At 42.8% G+C, this 16,524-nt stretch overlaps 1 protein-coding gene across 1 annotated transcript in view; it reads right to left on the bottom strand.

The window, feature by feature from the left end:
• Positions 1-16,524, bottom strand: part of FANCD2 (FA complementation group D2) — a 40,175-nt gene that overhangs the window by 12,005 nt on the left and 11,646 nt on the right. Inside the window, exons 13-29 of the mRNA XM_061362401.1 lie at positions 15,816-15,851; positions 14,710-14,853; positions 13,533-13,667; positions 12,025-12,156; positions 11,642-11,749; positions 10,282-10,391; positions 8,892-8,952; positions 7,973-8,098; positions 6,885-6,958; positions 6,656-6,796; positions 5,440-5,540; positions 5,028-5,146; positions 4,086-4,194; positions 3,097-3,195; positions 2,366-2,475; positions 1,754-1,900; positions 80-196 (exon numbers count right to left, since the gene is read on the bottom strand). Of these exons, the coding sequence (XP_061218385.1) occupies positions 80-196; positions 1,754-1,900; positions 2,366-2,475; positions 3,097-3,195; positions 4,086-4,194; positions 5,028-5,146; positions 5,440-5,540; positions 6,656-6,796; positions 6,885-6,958; positions 7,973-8,098; positions 8,892-8,952; positions 10,282-10,391; positions 11,642-11,749; positions 12,025-12,156; positions 13,533-13,667; positions 14,710-14,853; positions 15,816-15,851 (1,869 nt within the window). The remainder of the gene's footprint in view (positions 1-79; positions 197-1,753; positions 1,901-2,365; positions 2,476-3,096; positions 3,196-4,085; positions 4,195-5,027; positions 5,147-5,439; positions 5,541-6,655; positions 6,797-6,884; positions 6,959-7,972; positions 8,099-8,891; positions 8,953-10,281; positions 10,392-11,641; positions 11,750-12,024; positions 12,157-13,532; positions 13,668-14,709; positions 14,854-15,815; positions 15,852-16,524) is intronic.

Below are 16,524 nucleotides of genomic sequence, written 5' to 3'. Positions count from 1 at the left end.
TCTCTTGGGAAAGATCTGGAGGAGGCCACTGATGTGGCCCTACTTCTGCCCTACATCCATTGGCTGATGCAGTACTTGCCTTCAGGAAAGGTACTCTCCTTGTGGAGCCTGGGGTCAGCACGTGCTCCAGCTTCCAGCACAGGTCATCCAGAAGGAAGCTAAGTTCAGCAGGCCCCAGCTGCACAACTTCACGAAACTGCAATTACAAGAACAGTCAATCCCAGAACCCAGATGTAATTGTAGTGCCTTAAAGCTCAAGTTCACCCCCTCCATTTCCAGTTAAGGCTTTTGAATTAGTTAACCTCAGCCCGGGACCTATTTGATAGATGCCACGGTTTTATGTCTCCCCCATTGCAGGTATGGGACATCAGTTCTGGTTACTTCAACAGTGAAGCAAGCCTGGTGCTCTGAACACAGCTGAGGCAACATCAGTAACAGAGAACTGATTTAAATACATTGACACTGAAAATGAGCTCCTAAAGATAAAAAGAGGTTTAAGTCCAAAGAATCACAAAATTCAGCAGTTGAGTAATAGTCAAGAAACAATTTGAAATAATGACACAGAGACTTGTCAAACAGTCTTCTTGACTGGCCTGTGACCTCCATGGGGGTGTTGGTCGATGAGAAAATGAACATGAGCCAGCTTCAGTGTGCGCTTGCAGCCCAGAAAGCCAACCGTATCCTGGGCTGCATCAAAAGGAGTGTGACCAGCAGGTCGAAGGAGGTGATCCTGCCCCTCTATGCTGCTCTTGTAAGACCTCACTTGGAGTATTGGGTGCAGTTCTGGTGTCCTCAACATAAAAAGGACATGGAACTGTTGGAACAAGTCCAGAGGAGGGCCACAAGGATGATCAGGGGACGGGAGCACCTCCCGTATGAAGATCGGCTGAGAAAGTTGGGGCTGTTCAGGCTGGCGAAGAGAAGGCTGCGTGCAGACCTCATAGCAGCCTTCCAGTATCTGAAGGGGGGCTATAGGGATGCTGGGGAGGGACTCTTCATTAGGGACTGTAGTGACAGGATAAGGGGTAACAGGCTCAAACTTAAACAGGGGAAGTTTAAACTGGATATAAGGAAGAAGTTCTTTCCTGTTAGGGTGGTGAGGCACTGGAATGGGTTGCCCAGGAAGGTTGTGAATGCTCCATCCCTGGCAGTGTTCAAGGCCAGGTTGGATGAAGCCTTGGGTTGCATGGTTTAGTGTGAGGTGTCCCTGCCCATGTCAGGGGGGTTGGAACTTGATGATCTTAAGGTCCTTTCCAACCCTAACTATTCTATGATTCCATGCACAGACACAGCTGTCCTTGGAACAGGCCAGGCTGTCCTCCAGCCTGCCATGGCCTTTTCATATCTTATAAATCTCACTGTAGCCTAACACAATTAGGCTCCAGATGGACACAGCCTGCCTACAAAGACAGTAACAAAACTAAGCACTTCTGCTTTCCACAGCAATGCAGTTCTATATAAGATGATAAACAGGACCCTGCTCACTGAGGGAACATCCATGACACCAGTCCCAAATTTGTGCTGCATTTCTGGTCTGTTTGTGCCTTGAGACACTTGGCTTTTTGCAACACAGGCTTTACTTAAATACAATAGGTTCTTTTTAATAGGCAAGCTGCCTCTTAGCAGTGTTCAATATTAAGGCCCCTTTCTTTACATCAGGTCTATATATGTTAATGGAACAGAAAGCGCAGGACCTCTGAGAGAGGCAGTTACATAAAGCCTTAGCAGTACAGTTTTACACTGTTCCATTTACCTCTGTATGCATCTCTGTGTCCATGACAGACTTTGTCAGCAGCCCGCAGTGGAGCACGTTGAACGCCTCAAGGTCTAACTCTCGGAAGTACAGGCGATAGTTCTGCAGCTTTGCCAGAGGATTTTCTGTCTCTCTCTCCGTTGCAATCTGAAAAGTAAATGGCAAAACTAAGATTGCAACCTACAAGACTATAAGACTTTCTAGCTCCAATAATGCTATTTCTTTCACACGTATTTCAACATTTTGTGGCAGGCTGAAGAAAAGACTAAGAATTCACAACAGCCAGTAGAGAGACAAGCAGTAGAATCAGAAACATTTTCATTTTAAACTGTACAAGTCACTAAAAATTTCCTAGGAAAATACTTAGGAAACTGGAATAACCTTTGTCGTCTCCTTGCTGTGAATCTGTGGCCATTGTGAAACCCATTCTGGACTTGCACCTTAAGCACCCATAAGCACCACAAAGGGCAGGTGTCAGAAAGCAGAACTAAATCCCTTAAACTGAGATTAACTTTTGAAATCAACAACCTCTCCCTCAGAGCTCTTGTTTATACTTGTACGTCATCTCCCCTGGTGTGCCTTTCTTGCAAGTTCCCAGGAGTATACACATACCTTCTCCAGCTCAGAGAGCTCATTGTCAGGCTGGTTTCCCTCAGAACTGTCATCTCCTTGAGAACGATCTGCAGAGCTGGTTTTGCTGCCATCAGTCTTTTTTTTCTTTCCTTAAAGAGAAAAGCAACTTCAGAAACAAAGGCCACACCGTGCTCAACACCAGACAGCACCTACAGCCAGGGAAACGGCACCAGGTGTATTTTAATCAGCTCTAAGAAAGCACAGCTCATGCACAGGTTATGTGTCATCCATAGCCAGGATCACAGTCCAAAAGAGTCAAACGCATTTGGGGCTCTCACACAATCAGCTTCTCTTTTATAAAAATCACAGTAAGAAATTAAAGCAAATCTATCTGGTTTTACTGTGGTTTAAATATTATGAAGTGATTGAAAAAGTGAGTGGGACATCATCTTAAAAAACATCTGAACCCAGATTTAATGTTTCTTCCTCAGATATGTGACTGAGAAAGGAAGAAAAATCTGGATAAAGAAAGTCAGACACGGCTACAGAAGGGACTTGCAGAGATGCCAAGCCAATAGCTTGAGCTGGCCTAATGGCTCGGCATTAGTCCTGCTCTTCTGCCCACATTTCTTCTGTTCCTAGGCACACACACCTGACACTTGCCTTGCACTTACTCAGGAAGCCTGATCACTGGTTAAGCAGTCAATTTGTTAAAATAGCAAAAAACTAACCAAGCAAAAAGTAAACAAACACTTTTAAACTTCCTTTACCAGTCTTTTTTCTTACTGGACCAACAGCATTAGTGGATGATACAGCCTCAAGGGCTTCAGAATCAAAAGTAGCTGGTGGTGGGACATATCCAGGGGTTGCTGAAAGAGCCAAAATGTAGAAATTGGATTAGTTAAGCTCCTGAATGACAAAATACAGGCAAATTCTAGAGGAAGTACTATATGTTTCACCATTGTGGTGAAAGTCCCTCTGCTCTTATGTTTAGGTGCATTTAGCTCAAAACTGCGCTGGAATTACAGCACTTTGCACTCCTCCAGCAAGGGAGGAAAACAAGTGCTCAGATGCTGAAGGACATCTGTCCATGTTAGTGAAGCCTGAAGGGCTGTTCTAGCACATCTGAGCCCTTCCTGTGCTGGCCCTGCAGTGCTCTCTGAGCTGCAGAAGGGTGTTGTGGCTGCACTTTATTTCAGATAAAGTTGGTCTGCTGGTTTACAAACACAGCTCTTAATGGATAGCTTGTGTAAGGGGATGTGGAAGATGATAATGTGTTCATCATTACATTTATCTAAACAAAGAACTTTCCTGTGTCAAAGGTGGTAACAGTAATGGGGGAAGCCACAAACAAGGACAGACACAAAACTGGTAGACAAGAGATAATGGAGACAATGCCAAAGACCAAAAGTCTCCAGCAGTTTGTAATTGATGGGCCATTAAGAAACTCCAGGCATGGCTTTAGTTGGACACCTGGACTACAAAGTCCAGGTGATAAAATGGGAGGAAACAGAGAAACTTAATGATTTGGGATATTCTGATGGAGAAGGAAGGGTAGAACTATGCAAATTAATGCAGGAATGTGCAGTGAAGTGGGATGGGGAAGAACTAAGAGGGGAATAGGCAGAAACAGTGTCAAAGGGACTAGCCATGAGTAAAGCACTGCTAGTCAGTAGAACTGACCAGTGTGCTCGTCTGGCTGAACCCCATGCCTGATCAGCTTGTGCAGGCCCACAATGTACAAAGGTTTCCTACTCACCTGCCAAGCATTTCCCGAGCACATTCTGCAGCTCTGTGATGTTCTGTAATCGAGTCAAAACTTTCCCCTTCATCTCAGCGTCCTGTTGCTGGCAGAAGGCATTTACAACCTAAAGATACAAACCAAACTCACTGACATAGGGAGATTTGTATCCACTTTTTCTTCCTAGAATAACGTTCTCAAGTCCTGAACAAGCACACAACATAGCACAAGTGGCCTGTGTGACCAGATCCAGACAGCATAAACAAAGCTCTTCAGAAGCCCATGAGAACATGGACATAATTGGTGCAACCTACAAAAAGCATCAGCACGACAACTACACCTCAGATATTAACTGAAGAAGAGGAATTAGTGGGCAGCACATTGTTTCTGTGCTGCTTGTGGCTCTGGAGAGCCCTTGCACTTCCTAGGTCTTCCAGGAAAGAGGCAATCCCAAGAGAAGAGCAGGAACAGGGAGGACGGATGCAGAATTGCACCAACTCTAACAGAACTCATGTTATCAGAATAACCCCACCAGGGAACATTCCCACTGACCACCAATGTTAGCAAACACACAGGCAAATCTGCTTAAAGGCACCACGTTTCACCCTTCATTAAATTCACAGAGGTGAAGAACAAAGCACAAAATCACAAATTTGGGAAAGCCACAGTCATCACAAACTGTGCACAAACTGCAACTGAGTAGCAGATTAAAAACTCGCATCAGCAAGGCAGTTCTTAGAGCCTCTGACCAATGAAGCAGAGCTGCTGGTAGCAGCAGGGTAAAGGATAAATGGTAATGAAAAGAAAAACACACAGAGATCATCAGGACCTTGCTGGAGAAGGTTTTCAAGATGCAAGACTTTTCTTCAACAAGAATTGTACCCCTGAAGCCCAAGATTAATGTTTATAAGTGCTACTCCTTAGTGCCACTCCAGCAGCTGCAGACAAGTCTCTACTCACCTCACGAAACCAGTTAAGAGCATAGAACAGGAGCGAGCACAGAAATTCCCGTTCCTGCTTAGATAGAGAGTCCAGCTTCCCTTCAGCCTCCTCCAGGTTAGTCAGGTACACGGGGCAACCTCAGAGCAGAAAGAGAACATGTTGGACTGTGTTTGCTACCCACCCTTTGGTCTCTGTGTGGACAGTTTCTTACTAAAGCCTGTATCAATTCCAGTGGTTATTTAGAGAAAGCCTCGTCAGCCACTCTCAACAAAGCAGTTGTCTCCCCTGCCACCCTTCCACTTTCTGGACAACAGAGCATCCCACCCCTTCACAAACTGCACAACTCTTCTTATAACTGCAGGAAGTCTTTGCAGATCTGGGACAGGCACAAGTCAGCAGCCAGACTCCACAAAAGGTCTATTTCCCATACCTAACAGGGCATCGATCTCCTCCAGCCTTCCACTGTTTTGCTCTGCAGTGTAGAACCTCAGCAGCCGGAAACAGGGTGACAGACACAGTGGTGACACTACCCTTGGGGGGAAAGAAAAAATACATGGAGCAAGTCCTATGTTTTATTTATCTGCAGAATGTCCACCACTTTCCCATTATATCTTATGTCCTCCCTGTGCTATTTCGCCTACACCTTCTATTCTGCTTCTTGCCAGTCCCAGCAACACAGGGCAGATATGCACCATTATGGTTAAAATAATAATATAAAAATAAAAGCTGGATCACCAGTTTTCTGGAAAAGCAGATACGGGCAGAAAACCAGCTGTAATGAATAAAAATGGGGTCGGATTTAGTGATGGTAGAAATCAAATTTGAATGTCAAGATTAACTATATGAAATTGTGCAAAGCACAGCTGTAAGCAGTGAAGAAACATCCCTGAATGTTTTCTAGCATGCCACTGCTCACATTCTGAGTGAGCAAATTAACATTTTTCCATAGATGCATGCAAAGAGCTATCTGTTCTTTTATTTTAAAGAGATCCTTTTGTAACCAGAACTAAAACACCAACAAGATCTTATGACAATAAAATTACATAGGATATGAAGGTGCCAGTTAAAAAACAAACAAACCTGCAACTTATTTTTCACTTTGATGCCCTACTGTTTAATTACACGTTTGTTTTTTTTTTAACATAATCCTGTTCCATTTTCCAAAGACAGAGCCCTTATTTTTCACTCATTTCACTTGTGGCTGAGTGTGTGTGGTTTTGCCCTGGAGCACAGTCTACGTTGTCCAAGTATAACTGAGAGTGAGAAAAACAGTGTACTGTTGAGACACACTAAGTCCTTAGTGACTCTATTTGAGAATCATTGCTGAAAACATGAATTTTGCTACCTCAGAGTTTCCTATCCATCTCAATCTGGCATTCAATATCACCATAACACCAGAAGAGCGAGCTACTCTTCTCATATATGCATCTCATTTACCCAAGATCACCTGAACAGCCTGAGCCAGGACAGACTGACATTTCCCAACCTGCTTTCGCCTCTAGGCCTATCTAAACATACCGAACAGCAAGAGAAGAAAAAGAACACTGGAAACTGTTAAATTCTCTGCCCAGTGAAGCCGTGAAGTGCATCAAATGAAAACAATTCCTTTACCTCTGCAGTCATCCCACAGTTTAAAGTCAAAGTACCTTTTACTTTGGCTGCTCATTCCACCAGCGACCCTTCCAACATCACTCTGTGACAGCAATGGTAGGAGGTTAATGGCAATTGCTCCCTGAGTTTCATCTTCATCCAGATTATACAAGGACTTCACTGGGAACAAGAACGAACTGCAAGGAAAGACAGACAAGCTCTTGTTAACAAACTCAGTTCTCAGTGATAGAGGCATTACAAATGCTTAGCCTGTGATGAGCATACCCATCCACTGTGCGGCTGAGATCCACCACAAAGTCACTGGGAAAGTCTTCCACCAAACTCTTCCCAAACTTGTCCTACAAAGAAAGGGAAAAAAACCTGCTCAGCAAAGGTGCTCTGTGAAGAAAGCTTCAACAGCAACAGCAGCAGCAGCAGCAGAAAGCACAGAAGGTAAGGCTAAACAAAAGTAACCCAGAGCAGTCACAGCAATGAAGCCAACTGCTTGCAAGGAGAGACAAGGCCTGCCTTTAAAGACAAAGCCAGGAAACACTGCTAAGCATGCACAACCAGTTTCTCCCCTGTTCTTTGGATATGGGCTTGTCTACAAGTTCCCCAGTGATACACAGACAGAGCAGCTGGCTAGAAGAGGAAAGTAGACATGGGAAGTTGTGGGTCCTAACAGCAGATCACCAAAATGAAATGGCTGGAAAATGCTGGCAAGATTTTATTTCACACAATGTGTCCCACATACTTCACATGTTAGAAACAAGGAAGATGTAAAGTAACAGGTTTGACAGAGTCTGGACAGACAATGAAAAGATCCAAAAAGCCTGAATAAAAATTGTAAGAAGAACCTTAGCTTGCTTTGCATTTCAGTCTTGCAAGAAGAAAAGAGAAATGGCTTGTACCCTCCTGCCAGGTACAGACCACATAGAGAGTCCCCAGGGAGAAGAAAGTCCCGTGGCCTTCACAAATCTCCTCCGATTACCATAAATACCATTTATTATTACCATAAATGACCGTGGCTTTTCCAGGTCCTTAGCCATCAGACAGCCTTAACAGCCTGACCAGAAGCCAATCTCAATACTAAGTTTAAAGTTTTTTCAGATTCTACTTTTATCTATGAATCTTAAAAGCAGGCTTTAAGAATGTCATTTCATTTCCTTTAAAAGGTTTCCCTATTGTCATTTAAAAATCGACATAAAGGAAGCCCTTGAAACACAATGAAGAGTCTGCCACAGCCCAAAAAAAGCTGAGAGCTCAAAGAGGATTTTTTACCTGATCAGTCTCTTACAGACCTTGAGCATGCCTAGATCATATTTCTGAAGAATTAATTTAAATGATTAAGTTCAATCTACTGTGCAACATACCAGGAGCTGCAAGTCCAGATTCCCCTTCTGCTTCTCAATCAAATTGGCAAATTCATCATAGTACAGAGCCAAGACCTCTGGCATTTGTTCACAGCAGAAGCCCACAAGGTCCAGCAAGTTAGAAAGCTGAAAGGAAAGAGAAAAGTCTGCAGAAATGGGCATGGTAAATGGTTCCAGCTCAAGCTTTTATCTTCAGTCCCTTTTATACTAATTTACTCTGAGGCATATCCAAACTTCAACTCTAAGCAACAGCCCATGGTGTTTTAAAACCCAGTTTTAAAAAGGAACATGGGTCTTTTAAGGTACTGCCCCAGCTCCGCTATGAAAAGAAACCAAAAGAGTCTGCCCAGGACCACCCTTAAATAGAGTGCCAGCCTAGAAAGTTCTTCAACAGGAACTAAGGGAAAATGCCAAGGCCAGGCCAACCCTGTACAACAGAAGTACTCTCTCTACATGGCTGGAAGGCACTGCTGCCAAGCCGAGAGGAAGGCAAAGGTTGCCTTTAGCTCACTGAAGCAGATTGTCCTGTTTTTTCCCTTTGTGTCTGAAATAACATGTCCTGGATAGAAGACTTCCACTAGATGGCTGCAGTACTGCTACAGTACTACTACAGTAGTAGTCTGAAATAACATCTGGATAGAAAACTTCCACTAGATGGCTGCAGTACTGCTACAGTACTACTGGCTACAGTACTACTGGCAGCAGCCAAGATCAGTGGGTGCTATCTTAATACAGACCTTTGTTTCTCCAAAACCATTTTTAATAGATTCTTGTCTCTACAGTCAATGGATGAGAATCCCAGGCTCAGTAGAGCTAACTCCCAGGTACATACACTACTTCAGTTAAGACTGTTTCCAGTCACACCCCCTGGCTGACCATATCCTCCCTCTCTCCACACTGCCCCATTTTTGGTACTCACCTGCTCATCACGCTCTCTGTTCAGCTCCAGTCTCTCCAAGGAACTACCATCTCCTTCATTCCTAAAAGCAATTGATAACCTTACTTTTGTTGCACAACACTTAAGATACGCAATTCCCACCACACACACAAGGTCCTCTCTCAAAAAATTGGAGAATTATGCATGAAAAATATGTTCTTTGGGACACTATTAGGAAAAGACCTACTGCTGTCTGGGACCTGTGGGACAAGACTCAACACCTTCACGGATGTGCTTTTTTTAACTTGTCAAAACCTAGGCCCTCTAGTCACCCTCTCTTCTGAAAGCCAGATGGAGCCTCATCTTAGCATAAGCCTAGTATCTTTAGTTGCACATTAGGATAGCTATTCAAAGTTCCTGCTGCTTACTTGCAGGGTTCAGAAAGGTATATTTTCTTCTGGTTTTCCCTGGCTTTCAAGTCTGTCTCCTTCAATCTTTCTCTAAGGAAATCAGACAGGACTCCAGTGGGTTACACAATGATCTAATGTGATGCAAAGATATTTCTCAAGTACCAGCAGACAGATTTTTCTAATGCGTGTGGGTCAGACTTGAGTGGGAAGGAATTTCTCTACAGGTCAAACAGATTTCCTGGGGATTTACTGTTTTCCAGGTATAGAACATGCTGAAATCATCTGCATGCACTTTACCTGGCAAACTCGCTAACAGACCCCACGAGCTCTTCTTTTGTTTGTTTGTTTTGTAGGTTTTCTTACCCTTGTTATTCACCTTCTAAAATTTTCTAAATCTCCTCTTGAAGTAACTATGTTAGCAAACACTGCCTAGACTTGAAGTAGTGCCTTTAAATGAGCAAGTCTGATGTCAGTGCTATGGGAGCAACAACACAGAAGTCTAGTCTCAGAGCCTGGAGCTAAGATGGGCTTTTCTCTTCCCATAATAAATAGCAAAAGCATTTTATTAAGAAGTGCAAAATCAGGGAGCTAAATAACACTTCCCAACATCAGTAAAATCTTTATTTCTCAGGTGCTTAAATCTTTGCCACAGCTCTTGGCAGTAGGTTACCTGGTTTACTGCTGATCATAAATCATTTATACAGTACACTGGAAATTGTCATGCCAATGGCCAGCACAGCAGGAATACTCTTTCTCTTTACTTCTCTTAGTTTTCCCAAGCAATAGGTCCTGGTGGTGCTAGTTAAGACATCCATGTATAGGCATTTACAAGGAATTCAGGATGTCTTGGAGATTAGCAGCAGGTGAGGGTTGTAACACCAAGCACTGCAGGAAAGTTTTACATTACTGGATTAGACCAGGATATACATGAGCTCAGAGGCAATGCCTCCCTTCCTTTGTTCTACTCCAGGTTTGGTCTGAACTGGACATGTTAAATTCACCTTTGCTACATTCTCTCTCACCTTTTTAATGCCACGCTGCCTATCATGGTAACAGCACCAATAATCCCCATTTGTTTGTGGTTGGGAACTGTGCTGGAAAGCCATTTCCTGATCACCATGTGCATATCATCCTAAAATGACAGACACAGACCATGTTACCACACTGTTGGCATCACTCACAATTCTATTGGCATACTCACCTAATATCATCTCTAAAGGCTGCAGGAGGTGGTTTACTGGGATTACAGCCTTGCAAGAGGCACATGCGCATTCTATGATTTCTGTTATTATGAAAATACTGGTCATAGCTGCATCACTAATGACAGACTAAGAGGCCTCCTGACACAGAGAGCATGAAGCAGTCAAAGAAGTTGCTTCAAGGAAGTTGGGAGACCAGTCTGCTGGACGAGAAGTCTTAATACTTGTCAAAGGGATTGAAGGCAAAGCACATAAGAGTGCGTAGCAAATCATCCACAGGAATCAAAGTTGCACCTGCACTGCTGGCAAAGGAATCCTAATCAAGAAAGCCATCACCTTGAGAGAGGAAGATGAACAGCCGAGGCTAAAACAGGGCAGGCACCAAGTGGTCCAGAATAGCGTCTCTGACAAAGGGGTATATTTTGCCTGACATCTTAAGCTGATAAACAGGTGATAAAAGACAGAAAACTCATCTAAGCAGGCAGAGGGCTGCCAAGTTTGTCCTGAACAAAGCTAAGTGACAGCTCAGCTTCCTGGTATCTAAATGAAGGTACCAGAATGTAACTGATTTCAAAGCACAAGTTCTGACCAGAGAGAGGTCTTGAGACACAGGAGGTGAAGTATGCTTTGCAACCTACCAGCCCCAACAAGATCAAACTGGTAGCGAAGAAAATGACAGTACATAATTACGCTATCTTTTCTTGGCCTTCACTAGTCAAGATGCCTCTGGAATGACCTGTGCAGTGCAAAGACAAGTGCCTAATCTGTCCATATAGATTCTTGTATCCAAGAGGCATTGGTTTTAGCACAGTTAAGAGAAGGCAAAGAGGAGGTTGGCTCCCAGGATACCCATTTCTTTGGTGATCTGCCCCTGAAGTCTTGATATCACTGAGGACAAACTGCCAGCTTTGGATCCCCACAGTTACAAACTCTCAGCTCAGAATAAATTCTAGAGCTTACACTCCTACCTTTCTTTTTGCAATTTATGAGTGGGACAGACAGAACATTTCTTCCTAACGTTAATCACTTTTCATAGATAAGGCCATTATTTGCACAACACAAACTGTGGAAGTTAAGCAAAAAGGACCAAGGCACAACCTGAACTCCTTTCTGTTGTGTTACAGGAAAGAGTTAACCTTAATATAGCTTCCTTAGTATGTATTAAGGAATATATATTCCTTACCTGAATATAGCTTCTTTCTTGCCTCTGGCTAAATGCTAGTGTGCTGAGAATGTAGAAGAGCTTCCGGATCTGGCACGGATGCAGTTTTTGTGTAAAATCTAAAATGCTCTGTAAGACAGAAGCCACAGACTAACTCAGATGTATCAGGAATCCCTTTCCATATTCCCAGCAATATATCAACTGTCAACTACAGGGAAGACAATTAGCTTTACCTTTTTTGTATATGCAGGAAAAAGCTACATTCAGATTAAATAAACATAAATGTAGAACTATTGCTCTGGCCTTAATTATGGCAGTTCAGTTTACCAGAGGCTGAATGGGAAGAACAAGCTGACTACCATAACAATATGGGGCTTTTCATACACTTCCTGAAATATACATACCTTCACGAAGGTGGCATAGCGCATCAGCAGGGATGTGTGCAGTACCACCAAATCAGTGAGCACATCCAGAGAAATGTCCAGTTCTGTCTCATTTCCACTGCACACGTGAGTCACCAAAGCACTGACAACCTCCTAAGGGAAAAGCCCAGAAGAGACCATAGGTAGCATCAACAGAAAAATGTCTGCCCTGTTCTGCTCATACAGAATATGTTGTTTAAGCACAGATAATCAACGTGAAACTCAAACGTATTATTTTAAGTCCCTTCTGAGTTTGCTCTTTAATTCCTGATATCAACAATACTGACTTTCTCCTTGAGAAAAGGAGCTTTTTCTCCTTGAGAAAAAAAGCTCTCCTGATTCCATAATGTAGCTTTTTACCAACTTTTTCTGCCTGCTTGCTAGCACTACTCCAGCTTCTGCTCTTTACTACCAATGTACAAGACTATACACATCTATGCTATTTCATTAGGCACACAGAACGCTGCACCATACCCCAGAAAGATATCACCTCTAACTTCAGCAGTTCCTGTGTCTTCACAACCTTTATCAACAGCACTTCAGAACTGCCATTTTTGTTTCAAAATATTTTTATGGCTTTACTTCAGTTGATTTCTGGACAGGGATCTCATTCCACTCCCATCCATTGCCTGAGGCTCTGAGTCTTTCCTATGTCACTAACTGCTGATCAGCTGTCCTTGATTGAAATTCTTAACTTCCAAAACTATTACTTTAAGTACTTTGAAGTATACAAAGTATGCCTTCACCTCTCAGGTTTTTCCCAGTTGTTATTTTTGTGCACCTGCTTATTAAGTTTGCTGTAACAAGTAATGCAGGAACGCAAGAAACAGTCTTAATTATAAAAATACTGTGCTCCAAAAAAGCACAAATACATTCAAAAGCTTGTGCAGGCTGTGTTAAGTCCCCAAATTTTCTGTCAGCATGTCTTTAAGAACTCATGCTCAGAGCTGAAAGTCTAGTCTCTCATTATTCAGAACCGCAGCAGGAGTCCAAGCTGCTCAGAGCATTGAGGGACATCTATGTAAGCGTTTCCATCACGATAAGTAAAGGGGAAAAAGTTTCAATAAAAACTATAACAATGGCTTTTTAAAACAGAGGATGCTCAAAGCGACTAGGTAAGACAGAAGAGGAATATGGATTTATGAACAAACCTCCTTTGACCCTGGAGCCAGTCCTGACTTCCTGGCTAGATCTCAGTCAACTTGTTTGCACACAGCACAGTCCCCTCTGATCCCTAAGAATTTTATGTTCTGTCTCTTCCAAGGCCTGTCTATTTGTTCCCTGCTCTTCCCAGCACTCTGTGCTTGAGTCACTTGCTACCAGAGTCTTGCTGTGATTATTCCCCATCTTCTGCTTGGCCTAATCTATAGCACAGACCTCTCTCCAAAGACTTCCAACTGCATGAAATCCTCTTCCCATAAAGCATCATGACAAACATTCTAGAGCAAATGCAAACACAAATACAACAGATGCCATCCATCACACTATACCTGCTGGCAGTAAGAATCAAAGGCTGCAAAAGCCTGTTTGTACATGCAGCTGCCAAAGGAGACCACAGCTGGTTGTCCAGAGTGCAGAAACATCTGAGCAACTGCTAGGATTGAAGGGAAGAAGTCTTTGATAACCTGAAATACAGACATCATGAAAAAGGACATTATTGCTGCTTGTTTTCAACACACTCAGTTCTCTAAATAGTGTGCTATAGCTCATCCCAAAAGCTTTGTCTAGTGTAGTAGGTGCTTTCCTGCCTTCTCTGACTGTTCTCTCTCACATAAATGGGCAAAAAGAGCAGGTAAGACACACTGGGATGGGTTTCTCTAACCTTCTCCACACAAAGGATTTACAGACTGGTTAAGAAGATAACTTGCAAAGCTGCAGAGCTCACAGCATCATATCCCTTAGGGATGACATGAGGGAAATCACACTACAGCAGAGTACCACTAAATGTAAGCCCCAGGACAGAAACACTCTTGGTCTTACTTTACCAGAAGGACTTTGCTACATCAAGATACTGAAACATCTAAGTTAACTTTTAAACTCACCTTAATCACACATATTGTTCTGCCTTTGAACAATAAGTTCATTCTTATTCAGATGTGGGAATGGCCTTATTTCCTTTATCTTATTTTGGAAGGGAGTTAAACTAGGACTGAATTAAACCCGTTTAGAATAAAATGTGCCCACTTAAGGCATTATTGTAGTTCAATTAATTAATTTTAAATTCGTAACTTTCTCATCTGTCCTCTACCTCCAACAAGGAGTACTGCATCATTTTTCATTAATCTTTTCAGCTTTCTCATAAATGGTAACTTAGATTACAAACATATGCCCAATATATATATTTAGACCTAGAAAACACTTGGAAAATGGTTCATGTAAAGATATGAACTTGTAAAAATAATGTGGAAATAACAGCATGCCTGGAAAACACAGTGGAGACCTTGGGCTAGGTCACATCTCTTAGGCTGAGATGTTTTGCACCAAAATAAAAAGCCCATCCAATTCTGAGGAAAGCTCATCTCTAAAACCCATGTGACAGTTACAACAGAGGACATGTGTCTTTGTACACTGACCTGGGACCAAAAATTAAAATACAGAAGTGTACACAACTGGTATAAATCATCATCTGACAAGATCTTTGGGAGGTAAAAGAGAATCAGCGCTCACCAGTGAATGATTCTGGAAAGCATTTTGCACTAGCTGTTCTGGCATGCAGCCCAGTTGGATTTTGCTCTTCAGTAATTTCTCAGCTTGCTTCCTGTACTTGATGTTTGTAGAATGGATTAGCAGCAAAATCATCAGATCCAGAACCTTTCAGAGGAAACAGCCACCAATCATTACGCTGAAAAGATATTAAACAGTGCAGACAGTGATACACTTTGAAATCAAAACTGAGAAGGAATTGTCCTGGGTTCAGCAGTAGCAGTCATTTTTCTCCTTCTTGGTAGCTGGTGCAGTGCTGTGTTTTGACTTTCGGCCTGGGAACAGAGCTGATAACAACGATGTTTTGGTCTGGCCAAGGACTTTGTGAGCCTCATGCTCTGCCAGGGAGGAGGGGAAGCCAGGAGGAAGCAGAGACAGGACACCTGACCCAAACTGACCAAAGAGGTATTCCATACCACAGCACGTCATGCTCAAGATGTAAAAGAGAGGGACCCAGAAGGGCTAGGAGACTGTGGGGTTGGAGGAGGTATTGGTCGGTGCTTGGTCAGGCTGGGGGGTGAGTTATCGGTCGACTGGCGATGAGATGCTGTATTCTCTCCCCTTGTTATTTCCTTTATCATTATTATTATTGGTGGTAGCAGTAGTGATTTATGTTATACCTTAGTTACTGAACTGTTCTTATCTTAACCCGTGGGAGTTGCATTCTTTTCAGTTCTCCTCTCCGTCCCTCTGGGAGCAGGGGGAGGGCAAGAAGAGGGGGAGTGAGCGAACGAGCTGTCTGGCTGGGGTTAAACCATGACAGAAGTCAAGAGCTCAAAAAGCCCCAACAACGAGAACTGTAAAAAAACCTTATCAGTCCAGCTGGACAGAATTAAAGCAGGTCAACTCTGTCCCTTAACATTTAGAAGGGATTAACTATGAGTTACAAAGAAAATGGATGGCTGTTATACTAGGAACAACTCAAATGCCAAAAGAATCACCCCTGAAACATCACTGGCAGTTTCTGCTCCGACTAGAAAAATCTCTTCATCTACAACCATGAAAAAAGTCCTTGAGAACACCAGCAAAAGAGGATGCTCCAGAGACAAGTCCAGAGTCAGAAATATTACCTTATGGTCAGATACAGACGTGCTGTTCTCAATAGCCTAAGGGAAAAGAACCAAGAAAGCTGTTACACTACAGCACACTACTGTATTCCAGAATCAAACCAAAAGAAATCCTGCTCACAGATTTCTCTCCTCTACAACGGGACAGCTGTCAAAGCCAGCAACTGGATCTTGTCAACAGCAGAGAACCCAGAAGGCACTCAAAAAAACAGCACAAAAATTCAGCTTGAACAAGAACATTCTCAAATAACATCAGGCTTTGAAAAAGAATGAAGGTACTTAGTAATGAAAGATGAAAACAAGAAACAGTCTCCTAGTTTATACTGAAATGCAATTTAGAATTAAATTCAGCCCAATACCAATTGATTTCTACCTGAACATTTTTAATCTTAAGGCTTTACACAGCTCAATCTCATCATACAGATACTCATTTTTTGCTCTCATAAACCTGCAGACCCAGGTCTATCCTCCACTTCAAGATTTGGGGGTCTGTACAGAAGAGCTCAGTGATCATCCTGCAAGAACTGTGAAATCGGTAACTGAGGAAGAAAGCAGACTCCTGAAAAAGCACTGCTAATCTGGAATACATAATGAAATCTGTACCAGCAAAATTAAGGGCTAACATTTGTCTTTTAGTATCATTTGATTACAAGAAAAGTTCAGGCTCAGCCTAGGAGTCTGAATAAGGAAACCAGGACTGAAGCATGTGTCT

This window comes from Neopsephotus bourkii, unplaced genomic scaffold (assembly GCF_033783945.1).
Source record: "Neopsephotus bourkii isolate Nb327-2 ecotype Australia unplaced genomic scaffold, CSIRO-AGI_Nbou_v1 NB_1120, whole genome shotgun sequence".
Lineage (NCBI taxonomy): Eukaryota > Metazoa > Chordata > Aves > Psittaciformes > Psittacidae > Neopsephotus > Neopsephotus bourkii.
Note: the sequence above shows the minus strand (reverse complement) of the source record. Positions and strands in the feature narration are given on the sequence as shown.